This window comes from Pocillopora damicornis, chromosome 1, assembly GCF_964200805.1.
Source record: "Pocillopora damicornis chromosome 1, jaPocDami1.2, whole genome shotgun sequence".
Lineage (NCBI taxonomy): Eukaryota > Metazoa > Cnidaria > Anthozoa > Scleractinia > Pocilloporidae > Pocillopora > Pocillopora damicornis.
In genome coordinates, this window is record NC_142670.1 from 14,784,626 (window position 1) to 14,799,673 (window position 15,048).

General features: G+C 37.7%; 2 protein-coding genes across 2 annotated transcripts; both read left to right on the forward strand.

Annotated features, from left to right (window-relative positions):
* The first annotated feature begins 18 nt into the window (after window positions 1–18).
* On the forward strand, window positions 19–7,570 carry LOC149052236 (5-hydroxytryptamine receptor 4-like). The gene has a single exon (XM_089189831.1). The coding sequence runs from the start codon at window positions 2,106–2,108 to the stop codon at window positions 3,084–3,086; it is 981 nt and encodes a 326-aa protein (XP_089045957.1). The 5' UTR covers window positions 19–2,105; the 3' UTR covers window positions 3,087–7,570.
* A 1,593-nt stretch (window positions 7,571–9,163) lies between these two features.
* On the forward strand, window positions 9,164–10,630 carry LOC113666598 (trace amine-associated receptor 8b). Its single transcript, XM_089180470.1, is given in 2 exon segments — window positions 9,164–9,822; window positions 9,824–10,630. Coding segments are annotated over 2 exon segments (1,098 nt in total). The 5' UTR covers window positions 9,164–9,531.
* The last annotated feature ends 4,418 nt before the right edge of the window (window positions 10,631–15,048 follow it).

The following is a 15,048-nucleotide window of genomic DNA, read 5'->3' on the forward strand; positions in this document are numbered from 1 at the left end:
ACGCTATCTAGTCTAATGATCAGCCAGTCATGTTTTGGGAAAGCACAGCTACAAGCTCTAACAATGGTCCGAGCCAGCACCAACAGCATGAGGCGAGAAGAATCAAAGATCGTAAGGCAGCTGTCGATGTCTGCATCATAATGGCGGCGTTTATGATCTGCTATCTTCCTGAGTGGACCGATTTCGTTCTTCATTATTTCTTCAAGGTAGAATTTCCATCCGAAGTTACGCAAACCACTCGATGTATTTACTACATCAGCTCTGTGACCAATCCAATCATTTATTCTGTTTACAAGAGGGAATTTCGCGGTGGAGTTAAAAGAACGATTAAGCGAATTGTTGGGCTGTGTGCCATTTCATTTGCTTCTGGTACGGACAATGTAATTGGTGTGCACGAGTTACGGTTAGCCTTCACAGGAATCCCTTCAATTGTGAAATCAAGAGCTACACAGGTTGCCCAACCCAAGAACTCTCTTAATTCTCGGACTTTGAATATTCCTAAAGGAATTGAAATGAATCTCCAGAGATGCCATCCTTCAACTGAAGAAATCGTTTAATGTGTTGAACATTACAACCCACGCTTTTTACGATTTTTAAAGAAGTCTCCCTTCGAGGCAGAAAAAGAATTGTAGTTTGCACTTTTTAACCGAGTGGGAAAGCTAAACGGGAAAATGTTTAGCTTGACGTCATGACGCGCGGACAGAATGGTAAAGTTCGCCAAAGGTTTGTCTTTTCAGAGACAACAATTCATTTCCAAAGTTTCTATGATACACTGACCACATGTACTTGATTCTTGCGCGAAGAGAAGTTTTATTTTGTAATTTTCAGCACTAGTGGGCGAAAGGTCAGTATGAATTGATTTTCAACGTAACGTTACCGCAAGCATTGAGAAAATGACATCGTGTAGACTTGTGGGTCTCGTCTTGTGGTCATTGCACTAAAACGCAAAATTATTCCATTACTTGACTCTGAACGTCAAAGCGAGTGAGTGAAGGTGTTTTAAAACGATGAAAGTTGTTTATTAACTTTTCAAAATGATTGAAATTAATTGTTAATATTTTTGTTAACCGTAGCAGAAAGAAATGAACCGTTAGCCGTTAAAGCCTCCCCTCCATTATGATCCTGTATTAAATACAGCTGTTAATTTGGTGTTGGGTTCAATACCTATTTTGACAAGGCGAGAGAAACGAGTCTGCCGATTACAAATTTTCCCCTCATATCAAACGGCTTTACGTCAACTTTTCATTTCGGCTGCGAAAATGAAATTTATTTTCTATTATTACCAAAAAAAAAAAGAACCAAAAACTACTCTCCCTACTTCAAAACAAAAATGCTCCGAAACTCTTCATTTTCTGTTTGAATTCAAACTGCGCCGACTTAACCTAGTTGAAATTATCTTCCAAAAGAAAAATACAAAATTATTTCTCTGTGATTAATGAAAGACCACAATACGGAAGCTCAAATCTGGTACATAACAATCGGTAGGAAATTTATTGGCTGTTCCTTAGCCTGTTTCCTGTCAGTGTTTTCCTTTATGTTTTGTTATACTTTTCTTTAACCGTTTCGCTTTCAGTATCTCATTAGTAATTCTCCTTTCTGTCCGTCATACAACTGTTATGATGATTTAAATGGAAATAGTGAGTTTTAAGCGTGGTGTTTACGTGAAAGAAGATGTTATTCAGTGAATGACGTGGGCATACTCGGAGAAAAAGAACTCCAAGAACTAGGAGTCGTCACAGACGTAGTTAAACAACCTAGCTCAGTGGTCGAGGTAGAGAATCGGATGGATGTACGCTCGACTCCTATCGAGAACACTCAGAGTTCTTTACCCCGAGTATCCTTGTGTCATCTACTGATGAACATCTTTTGTCATAATTCTTCTGAATTTAATTCAGAGAATTTTGCCTTGGATCAACTAAGACTCTCCCAATTTACATATTTTTTAGTCTTATCACTTGTCTGCTTAATATCGTATTCATATTGTAAGGGGAAATTCTCTCATGGCCACTTGAAGACGAAAACACCATCTGTTCGTCAAAATTGATTTACACGGAATATGCTGCGAGTTTATTAACAACATCATCACGTTGTAACAATTAGCAATCATGGTTTTTTCGCAAGTTCTTGCCGGTGTTCATGCTGTCATCGACGTTGTCGGCCTTCCTGGAAATTTACTGGTCATAGCAACGATTTGTATGGAGAGCAGATTTCACGTGATGCGGTATGTTCTACTTGCCAGCTTAGCAGGATCAGATATTCTCTTTTTGATCCTGGGAAACTCGCCGAGCATCGCAAGCACTGCCCACGAACGATGGTTGTATGGCGAAACAATGTGTAAACTGCATTATCTTGTTTTAAGATATTTCTACTTGAATACAGCTCTTCATCTCATAGCTGTGTCATATGAACGGTATAGCGCCATTGTAAAATCACCTTTGACGTATGATAGTTCCATTACTAGATCAAAAGTCGTGGTAATAGTACTGATATGGACTGTCCCTGTTCTTGTAGCTGCCATCCCTTCTTTCAGACGAGCACAATCTGTCTTTTATCATCCAAAACTATTCTTTTGCAGGGCAGCTTCAGATGCCGCCGCTTTTCATGCTCCCGCTGCGGCAGTTATCGTGTTCGCTGTGCCTATTTCAGTAATCTTTTTCCTAAACTGGAGACTTTTAAAAACAGTTAACGCCATCCAGTCTACCGATCAGCCAGTCATAATTTTGGAAAGCACTGCTACAACTTCTAACAATGGTCCAAGCCAGCACCAACAACATGAGGCGAGAAGAATCAAAGATCGGAAGGCAGCTGTCGATGTCTGCATCGTAATGGCGGCGTTTATGATCTGCTATCTTCCTGAGTGGACCGATTTCGTTCTTCATTATTTCTTTAAGGTAGAATTTTTATCGGAAGTTACGCAAACCACTCGATGTATTTACTACATCAGCTCTGTGACCAATCCAATCATTTATTCTGTTCGCAAGAGGGAATTTCGCCGTGGAGTGAAAAGAACGCTCAAGCGAATTGTTGGGCTGTGTGCCATTTTATTTGCTTCTGGTACGGACAATGTAATTGGTGTGCACGAATAACGGGTAGCCTTTACAGGAATCCCTTCAATTGCGGAATCAAGAGCTTCACAGGTTGCCCAACACAAGGACTCTCTTACTTCTCGGACTTTGAATATTCCTAAAGGAATTGAAATGAATCTCCAGAGATGCTATCCTCCAACTGAAGAAATCTATGAATGAATTGAACATTGCAACCCACGCTTTTACGATTTTTGATGAAGTCTCCCTTCGAGGCAGAAAGAGCATTGTAATTCTTACTTTTTGGCCAAGTGGGAAGGCTAAACGGGAAAATGTTTAGCTTGACGTCATTACGAGCGGACAGAACGGTAGCGGACAGAACGGTAGAGTTCGACAAAGTTTGTCCTTTGAAGGATAACAATTCATTTCCAAAGTTTCTATGATAGACTGACCACATGTACTTGATTCTTGCACGAAGAGAAGTTTTTTTTTGGTAGTTTTCAGCACTAGCGGGCTAAAGGCCAGAATGAATTGATTTTGAACGTAGCGTTACGGCAAGCACTGAGAAAATAATATCTTGTTATGCATTGTTTAGTTTAGTTTAGTTTGGTAAAGGTATATCAATGGTGACAAGGAGCCAGGAAAATACTGTTTAACACGAGATGAAAATCAAAGCGAAATTGGAGAAACAAAGAAACGGATAAACAAAGTGACAGTCGAAGAAAAAAGTAAACATGTTTTTTTCAATCGACTGTTTGATAACGGAGCGCACCGACCCCCAACATGAGTGACACAAAAATTGATTTTGTTCACATGAACCATAACTCCTAATAGAAATCCAATTCGAAAATTTCAATAGAAATTTACCCCCAAAATCCAACTGCAAAATTCAACTCCATGTCCTAACTAAGAATTCAGTTTGTCTCGGTCATTGTTTGGTTGTACCTCGTAACGAGTTCTTTCCAACAAGACATTTAATTGCTTGTTTTCAATTTTTCAAAAAAGTTTTAGCCGGCGGAACATTTCCTAGATGAAATTTCAGGTTGACTATTGAGGCTACGGTGTGCAATGGAACACATCGGTAACTACATATACATCTTAATCCTTAGTGAAACTTAAGACCGAAATAATCCGCCAAAACTATAGACCAACCCCAAAATTTATTGAGATGTACTCGAAAAATTGTTTCCGGCTAAGGCAATCAGAAAGGCCAAAGAAATATAACGACTGAATTCATCTTTTTTAGACCGAACACTGATTAACAACGGGAAAATTGGCAAGAACATTTAACAGCTGTAAACCGCCAGGTCATTTATTACTTACGAACCTGAGATTTGCACGGTTTAATACGTCTTAAAATAGGCTTGCTTTAGCCCAGAGAAGTTGTTATTTAAAAAAGGTGTTTTAGAAAAGTTTCATCGAGAGATTACACTTATCAGCTTATTTCTTTATTTTTTTTCCTGGGAGAAATTTCCTTGACCGTGAGAACTTCGGAGAAAAAATAGCAATCTAATAAAAGGGCAATTAGAGACGGTTCCTCGTTTTCCATGGTAACGACACCCGGCGTCTACAAATTTGACAACACTGATTACGAAATTAGCGCTAAAAATTGTCATAAAAAAAAATTTATCTACTATTTTTCCCTGTATTTCTATTTTAAGCAAATCAGGGACTAGGATTTTAATTGAGTTAGTAAGTTAGCTGATGACAGCTTTGGATCAGAAGTGCCTACTTCCTTTTGCCGATCATTACATTATAATTATAATCAAACTTCTTGAGCGAAAATAAGTTATTTACTAATTGCGTTTTGATTGCCTAACACAGAGTGCATGCTTTATCAAGGTACAGCTGCCTCGCACGGAGTAACGGTGTCACGCCATCGAACGATTTGGATAATGACTGACCATTTCTTGGAATGTATCTGCTGATTCCCCTTTTTATTAACCGCAAGTCTTGCTTGACCTGTAAAACGAAAATGAAAACCAGTTCTTCGTCCACGTCTCACGTTCACCCAACGGCTTTGGTGCACCAGCCGCTTCTTGAGTGCTTTTCAACATATTAATAAACATGAAAAAATTACTCAGTTCTAAGTTGGTTAAAATAATTGCAGTTTTCAGGTAATTGAAGGCAGAAGAGGGTTAATTCAGTGCAAAGATGTACTAAACCAGACATTCTGATTAGTCAATAATCAAAGAGACTCACAGATAGCCAATCAAAAGTGAGCCTTGGATGTCCGTCATTTGGGTACGCTGAAAATTTGCAAGCGAAACAATAGCTGGCGTTCCAGTTAGGTTTTCTTTAGCCACCGCGATACAACAGCTGAAAAACAACTCTCACGACGAAAACACTGTAAAAAGCACTGCTTTTTGGTTCTCGGTTTAGAAAAAAGAAGAGTTCAGATAAGGGAATTGCCGTGGAAATTGAAAATTATGAGCCGACCTAGCTAAACACTTTGCTCGAGCGATTATACGCCGAAATTAAAAGCAAACATGGTTAAACCTCGCAAACAAAGACTCCAGTGATTCGGATACAGACTGAACAATTCCTTGAACTGTTTAGCTGAACTTTGAGCTTTTTTGCGCCTTAAAGATTTGAATACATCAAAACGATTATATATTATTGTTTTAATCGTACGCAGTTGTTTTGACTGAACGCACGGTTTGAATAAATTATTTTTGCACTTGTGGCGCGCTTTGCTTCTGCACAATTATGAAAACCTATCTCGTATTTTTTCATGCAAGTTATTAATACGTAATCACATGATTTTTCTCGTGCAATTTGGAATAAATAAGCACTTGTACTTTTGCACTTTTCAAAGACCACAAATTGCACTCGCCCCACAGCCTCGTGCAATTTTTTTATTCTTTGATAAAATTTACTCGTTCTTATTTATTCCAAATTGCACTCGAAATCATGTGATTACCTATACGAACAAAGCACAGTCAAGGCTTCTTTATTTGTGAAATAAATTTTATTTGCATAAGTATTTTGTACAGACAACTGCACTTGGAGCTACTTAATTTAAATCAACAGATTTTCATTAGTTTAGCTCAGCTGATCTGATGAGTTTGAATGCAATTTGGAATAATAAAGCACGACTATTTTTTTCAACGACTAGCAAAATCGCAATTTGTATTCTTTGAAAAAATTAACGAGCGCTTTTTCATTCCAAGTTACACGAGAAAAATCATTTCATGTGTTAATCAAAAATTGTAAGTGAGAAAAATGAAACAGGCGTTTTTCATAGTTATGCAAAATTCATAATTAGGCAAAGCGCGGTAATCGCGCTAAAAATAATTCATTCAAATTCTGTAATTGGGAGCTCAGTGAGAAATGTTGCTTTTTTGAAACTTTTTTCAAAACCGTGAAAAGATTCAAAGCCCTGCCTAACAGTTTGTCACCTGTTTAACAATGAATCAAGTATGTCTGCATTGCATTACCTCTCCTCTAAAAATGCATTTCGTTAAAACTGCATTCCTGTCAGCCAATCACAATAAAGAAATGTTTTAATATGCACAGCAGAGACCCTCTAACTCAGAGTCAATTAGCTCGAACTACCCGCTGACTCGAACAAAATGCAATTTGCTCTGGATCTGACCTCATTTATTCAGTCGTTTATTTTCAGTTGACATAACTGATTGATTCAAAGCTGATAATATTTATTAAAATGTAATGCATATAGCTGAACTTCCCAAACTAAATTTTCCTATCAAATAACACCTAGAAAACAAACTAAATGTATCAAAATGAGTTTTAATTTTGCAAGAATGGTAAAAACACGATTCCTTGTTAGTCATTGACGGAAAATTGAAATTCAGCACCAACCCTGATAACTTAGACACCCGCAAACTTGAACTGTTTTTCGTTCCCATTGGGAGTGTAAACGGTTTTTCTGTTTGTCACACGGTACAAGAAAGACCTAACTCAGACCAAGGGGAAATGTTCAGCGTCAAATTTTTAAGCCGGTAAGTCTGGAACTTTTCCCTCTCGAAATGAAACTACCAAACTCCTAAAGGGAAGGAGAGAGTTGCGTATTGGCAAGAGAATATAATGAACAGATAGGGAAGATCAGGGTGTTGGCCGAGGTATGGAGATTAATCCATGGAAAGTGCGCTCGAACGACTTTTTATTCACGAGTTCACCCGGACGTCTCCATTGTATTTTCCTAATGCAATGTCTAATTTCGAAGTTATTCTCATTTATGTTGGGAGTTAGTGTGCTCCGTTATCCAGCAGTCGCTTGAATACCAATTGAAGACCCATAGTTGGCGACAACTGCTTAAGGACTTAAGGTAGAATTACTTCTTTCTGTTCAACAATCACTTCTTCGCACACAAAATCTGGGTTTTTAGAAACAACACCATAAAATAAATTCCGAGAAGTCTTCGTTTTCGAGCAAAAAAAAAACGCATGTGTGTTTGCGTTTATGTGTGTGTGGCGGGGGAGAAAGAGAATCTTCGTATTTGAGGCCCTTTTTCTTGTTTGCCCAGGAAACCAAAGGCTACCGAGGATGCATAAATAATTCTCCCAATTTTTAAAATTTCAATTCTTCAGAACACGAGAAGCAAGGAAATCAAATTTGACTGTATCTCCCGTTAAATCAGGGGCCCGTTTGCTAACGTCCCGGATACTTAACGAGTCCGAGGCCATACTTTGAAGTTAAATTTAAAGATTAGAGATGTAGATTCTGGCGACCTAACTAGTCAATTTTTTTCTTTAGATGATAGCTTTACTGTAGAATTTTCAAAACTTTTGAAACTCCTTTCTTGAAGGAAAACAGAGCAACTTTTCGGATCCGTTAAGTCACCGGAACCTTCAAGGCCTCACGTGTGGATTTTAGAAAAATTCACGCGTCACATATTAGTTTTGGGCTTAATCACGAGTCACTTATTTTTTTAAACTTTTTGCCACCCCATTTCAATAGCCGATGGGAAATCCTTAATTTACGTCACTGCCAACAAGGGCTCACTTTTTCTCTACTTATGTAAGATTGATCTTTAAAACGTTTTGCCGGATTCTCTGTTTTAGAAGAGAAAAACCAAAAACATACAACAGATCTAACTCAAAAATATAGCCCAGTTTATATCATATGTCATCATATATCATATTTTCTTGCCTTAATTCATGTAATCAAAGGAAAGAAGCGAAGTCTCAATGAAGTTAAAAGTTAGCCGTAAAACGACCCAACAATTTGATCGTTTGGCGTAGAAATTGACAAATTTTAACCGTTGTCGTAAAAAAGGTAATCCGTAGAATTTTTTCCAATTTGCGATGTGTAATTTTGAATGTGTCAAAATCTTAGACTTTTATGTGTCTCGTCTTGCGGCCATTGCACAAAAACACAAAATTACTCTGTTGCTTGACTCCAGAGGTAAAAGCGAGCGGGTAAAGATGTTTTAGAACGATGAAAATTAATTATTAACTTTTCAAAATGATTGAAATTAATTCTTAATATCTCTGTTAACTGTAATTGTGAATACCGATTTCTCTTAACCGTAGCAGAAAAGAAATGAACTGCTAGCCGTAAAAGCCCTAACTCCATTATGACCCTCTGTTCAATACAAGTGTTAATTTGGTGTTGGGTTCAATAGCGATTTTGACAAAGCGAAAGAAACGATTCTGCAGGCGTGCAGATAACCTATTTTCTTCCTTATTTTAAATAACTATACGTCAACTTTTCATTTCGGCTGCCAAAATGAAATTTATTTTCTATGACTACAACAGAAAAAAAGACAAAAACAACACACTCTCCAGATTTCAAAGCAAAAATGCTCGGGACCTCTTCAGTTTTCTGTTTGAATTCAAATTGCGCCGACTTCACTTAATTGAAATTTGCTTCCAAAAATACTTTAAAATTTCTCTGTAATTAATATATGACTACAATACCTACGGAAGTCCAAACCTGGTACATTAAAATCAGTAGAAAATTCATTGGCTGTTTCTTAGAATGTTTCCTGTTAGCGTTTTCCTTTTTTTTCTGTTTTGTTGTTTTTTCTTTAACCTTTTCGCTTCCGAGATTCATTAGTAATTCTCCTTTCCGTACGCCATACAACTGTTACGATGATTTAAATGAAGATGGTGAGTTTGAAGCGTTGTGTTTACATGAAAGAAGATATTATTCAATAAATGACCCAGGCATACTCGGAGAAGAAGAACTCCAAGAACTAGGAGTCATTATAGACGTAGTTAAACAACGGCTCAGTGATCTTGGTATCGGGAACACTCGGAGTTCTTCTTCTCCGAGTTTGTCTGTGTCATCCACTGATTAACATCTATTATTACAACTCTCCAGATGTAAGTTCGGAGAATTTGCATTGGATCAACTAATACTCTCCTTATTTTCATCTTTTTCATTCTTATCACTCGTCCGCTTGATATCATAAATATTAAAAGGAGAAATTCTGTTGGCCACTTGAAGACGAAAACACCATTTGTTCATCAAAATTGATTTGCATGGAATATGCTGCGACTTTATTATCAGCATCATCACGTTGTAACAATTAGCAATCATGGTTTTCTCGCAAGTCCTTGCCGCTGTTCATGCTGTTATCGACGTTGTCGGCTTTCCTGGAAATTTACTGGTCATAGCAACAATTTTTATGGAGAGCAGATTTCATGTGATGCGGTATATTCTACTTGCCAGCCTAGCAGGATCAGATATTCTCTTTTTGATCCTGGGAAACTCGCCGAGCATCGCAAGCACTGCCCACGAACGATGGTTGTATGGCGAAACAATGTGTAAACTGCATTACCTCGTTTTAAGATATTTCTACTTAAATACGGTTCTTCATCTCATAGCTGCATGTGTCATATGAACGGTATAGCGCCATTGTAAAATCACCTTTGACGTATAATAGTTCCATTACTAGATCAAAAGTCGTGGTAATAGTACTGATATGGACTGTCCCTTTTCTTGTATGCGCCATCACTTTTTTCAGACGAGCAGAATCCGTCTTTTATTATCCAAAACTGTTTTTTTGCATGGGAACTACAGATGCCCCCGCTTTTCATGCTGCCGCTGTGGCTTTCATCGTGATCGCTGTGCCTATTTCAACCATCTTTTTCCTGAACTGGAGAGTTTTAAAAACAGTTAACGCCATCCAGTCTAACGATCAACCAGTCATATTTTTGGAAAGCACAGCTACAAGCTCTAACAATGGTCCAAGCCAGCATCAACAACATGACGCTAGAAGAATTAAAGATCGTAAGGCAGCTGTCGATGTCTGCATCATAATGGCGGCGTTTATGATCTGCTATCTTCCTGAGTGGACTGATCTCGTTCTTCATTATTTCTTTAAGGTAGAATTTCCATCCGAAGTTACGCAAACCACTCGATGTATTTACTACATCAGCTCTGTGACCAATCCAATCATTTATTCTGTTCGCAAGAGGGAATTTCGTGGTGGCGTTAAAAGAACACTTGGGCGAATTGGTGGACTGTGTGCCATTTCATTTGCTTCTGGTACGGACGATGTAATTGGTGTGCACGAGTTACGGCGAGCCCCCACAGGAGTCCCTTCAATTACTGAATCAAAAGCTGCACAGGTTCCCCAACAGAAGGACTCTCTTGATTCTCGGACTTTGAATGTTCCTAAAGGAATTAAGTAAAATGAATCTCCAGAGATGCCATCCCCTTTCTTGCCTTTATGATTTTTAAAGAAGTCTCTCTTAGAGGCTGAAAGAGAATTGCAATTTGTACTTTTTAGCCGAGTGGGAAGGCCAAACGGGAAAATGTTTAGCTTGACGTCATGACGCGCGGACAAAACTGTTAAGTTCGCTAAATTAAGTGATCTTTAATGAGGATGCTCCACTCATACAAACATGATTTCCCGGGAGGTCCTAGCTAAATGTCAAAAGATATAAATAAATAAATAATGAGGATATCTAATATTATATATAAAAGATTGTTCTTAACAATTGATTTCTTAAAGGCAATGAGGTTATCAGCGTTTCTGGTTTCCAAGTCGATGGTGTTCCAGTCCTTTCCACAGTGTGGGATAGTTTTGAAAAAACCCCAGTTTGTCTTAGATAATTCAAATGCAAGGTTTTGTTTGTTTCTAGTATTGTAAGCAAGTCTATTTTTAAATGATTTAAAACCAAAATCAAACTCAATGAGGTTGTTGAATAAAGTTCCGTCTTTTCAAAGACAACAATCAATTTTCAAAGTTTTTATGATACACTTACCACATTTACATGATTTTTGTACGAAGAGAGGTTTTGTTTTACAAGTTTCAGCACTAGCGGGGAAAAGGCCAGGATGAATTGATTTTGAAAGTAACAATACGGCAGACTGAGAAAATGATATCTTGTTGACTTATAATACATTCGTTAACATTCCCCAGTTACTGGGTGCCCACTGAATGTAGTTTCACTGCTCTACAGTATATAATTGTTTGACCCAGAAAACACAGCATAGCAAAATGGTATTTCTGACGATTGAGTTTGCGAATAAGGCAAAAATAAATATTTTGTCGGCACGAGACTGTCATATTTTTTCGCCAAAGGGGTTTTTTCTGGCAGGTTTTTCCTGGTCTCTGTATAACCTTAGTAATGTCCTTGTAAGCGGTTGCCCATCTCTGTTAATCCCGACTTGGTGAAGTTTGCATGTTAGTAATGTTTACCTATTTTTTAATGTGTAAGGGATTGATTGTATATCAGGATTGTATATGGTATATCAGTTGCAAATGTATGTATGTATGTATGCCTCGGGCAATATATGCCTTGGGTTGGTTCTCGACAGGCTTCCCTAAATAAACCTATTTAGTTTACACTACTGTGTTATTTGTTGTGTAGTGGAGACTAAATTAAGCAGCTGTCGTGACCGAAGCGTAAAATTCAAATTATTTAATACGTTCGGGACGCAAGTACAGAATTATGAGAATTATCATTTGGGTTGATTGATTGTGAAATTTTGAGTTACTAGTGAGTAGGAGAATAAAGGAATTTATTATCTACATACCGAGATTTACGCGCTAAAAAGCATCGAGATAAAAACGGTCTCTTCGCGCTAGAGAAGCCAACTGATTGGTTATACGATTTTTTCGTCAGTAAAAAACGACGTATCGACGCTCTGATTGGCTATATCATTTTCACTGGTGAACAAAACCATGTCGCTCGCTCGCCGCTCCTCTTGACCGACCAATGGCACATTTCTTAGGCGCATTTTTCTTTAGAGAGATGGCTTCAAATCAGACTAACCACTTTCAGAGCTTAAATTCATCAGTAGAAGAGTTCATGGACGGAAAGGAGAATGAAAACGCCAAGATAAAGACCAAACACGATGTTGCTCTATTCCACGAATATCTTGATTTGAAAGGGGAGACGAGACAAAAAATAAGCAACAAGAAATGAAGTCTCAGGTTTTCACTTCTGTATTTCAAAGTTTGAACTTCCATATAACTAACAAACATGGCGTTTTCCTTGGCATCTTACTGTAATGTTATGCATAGTTTTGTAATCTCGAAGGGAAAAAACCTGTAGCCCGAAACTGTTCCTCTGCCTGCGGTCACTTCGAGCTCCAAAAGTAGGTTAAAGAGGGAGCAGCCCTTCAGAGTTCGGAGATCATGAAGTATGAAAACGTAGAAAAAAGTTTCCGAACACAAATGAAAGCTTCGTTTCAATTACTTTCTTTTAGCTCATCTTTCCCACAAACTTCGAGCCAAAATCGGCATACATTTTTTCCTTTTGATACCGACTCACTCCAGAGTAAAGGGGGTAAGTTTCTAAGGAAACTGTGGTGTCCAGAGTGAGTGACTTCAAAACTTCGAATCGTTAATATCATGAATAAGAACTGTGTGCAGTTAGTATTAGAGTCTTTGAGGAAACCTGAGAGTCAATCAGGGGTACTCTAAAGGGAAAGGCGGCTCACAAGAAACATGCCAGTAAAGCGCGACACAATTTTTACCATTTTTCCGTTTAACGACTTTTTGAAAGTTGTTGCAGTGAATTTTCGATAGAAATAAAGGTAGATGAATAGAGGGTAAGTTTCTGAAAAAACTGTGGTGCTGCGTCGGTGGAAGAGTAAAGCAGGGTAATTAAATGTTAGCAACCGACTTCATAACGTAAATTGGCCACTGTAAAGGGTTTAAAAGCCTTCCTAAAATGCAGTACTCGTTTCCTTTTTTTCCCGTTCCTTTCTCAGACTCCAGCTGGAGAGCCCACGCGTATTTTCTCCTTGTGCCGGGTTGCCAAGCTGTTCCTAGCGTCGCAAATCAACCGTTACTCAAGTTGGCGATGAGAACAGCAGCTCATCGAATTCGCCATGTTTTAGCCATGTTGTGGTGATTTTCATTTCGGTGCGGGAAAGCCTGTTCTATGGAATAATGCAAGCAGGACAAAAGCTAAGGATTGTGTACATTGGCGAGGCTGGTGGAAAGGTCAGTGCGGAAATGTTTTGACTGGTTTCATCCACTTACCTGTATTTGATCGGATCAAGAACTAATCAAGAGTTGATTTGTAATCCAGCAATTTAATTTGCTGATGTTCTCATGATCAATTATTTCAGTCGTCTCGCTAGCACTACACTTGCTAGGTTTTTCATGTGCAGAGTGCAGCTTATGTCAAAGAATCTTTATATCTATTAATTCAATCTGAGGAAATGTAGTTTGAATCACTTGATTTATAGTTCAGAGTGTAAACAATTATTATTATTATTATCATCGTTTTTATCATTATTATTACTATTTTTATCATCATGAATTTCGTGGTTCTCACTTTCGATCTACATGTATTGAAAATCAGCCTGATAGGAGGGAATGGTGGGCAAAGAAATAATAGTTCAAGTTATTGTAATGAAAACTGGTTAATAGAATTTCATACTTCTGAGAGGTTTAGTGTATAACTGCAAATTTTAATGGCTCAAGGCATCAGGGAAATAAAGATGCTGCATTAAAAAATCCACATAGCTCTAACAAATCCCCCGTTTGTTCCTTTGTAGCTTACATTTGGTGGTGAGTACAGATTCAATCTTAAGGCCACTCTTCCTGAGAACAGACCATTTCTCATTGCTTAAATCTTCATCACTCATTTGATGCATTTTTCTGAATGTTTTGTCAATAAGTACTATGACAGAATGTGAATTACCTTTTGTTTATTTATAGCAAATTCTTTTGTGCTTTTGCATCACTAAAACTTTTTTTTGTCTTACTCCTTTATTTTCTCCATACCATCCTTTGCAGCACAAATATTCTCTTCTTGAACAAAAAGATGTTCATCTAGATAAAAAGTTCAGATTTGAGGTAAGTCATTTCAATTTTCTCTTTGCACGCTTACTCAATGAAACCCTATGGCATTTATTAATTTTTTTTGAGTTACCATTGCAGGTTTTACTCAAAATCAAAGATCTGCACATAAAGTTATGGACCTCGTTTTTTCAGCTGGCATTTATAGCCCAAAGGCAAAACATGCAGACTATAAATGTGAGGGGTAAAAAAACAAAGTTCTCTAACTTACAGTAGTGACCAGGAAAACAAGATTAGTACAATATTTATTCTCAGGATTCAAATAGAGCGGAAGAAACCAAATCAAACAAATTTTTGAGTTTAGCAGGCCATACAGCCCCCTAAATTGACCAATCATTTTGCACATATTAACTGCGAGATATAATCAGCTACATTAATGTTTGTTGTTGTGTAACTAGAAGGCAAAACATCTTGGTCATTTTGAGCAAAAACGCCCATTAAAAGATGCACATGTGCCCCCTCTGAAAAGTGACCCATTCATACCTGATTTGCATTTGAAAATTAGACATAGCATCATGGTGTTACACTTGTATGCTGTATGGATTCCTTTTCCCTGTTTCTAGTTTGTGGATTTACAGTAAAAGCTTTGTATTGCATCATTCGGCGAAAGTTAATGTCAATAAAGATGGCAATGGTGCTAATATCTTTGCATGTGCATTTGACTTGTCAAGAGAAGGAACAAGTGGATGCTATTTCCATGAATATATTTGGTAAGGAAGTGTGTGTTGCCTCCCCGACTAGCTTTTAAAAAAGAATGTTTTCCAATCATTTAATTAACAAGAATAT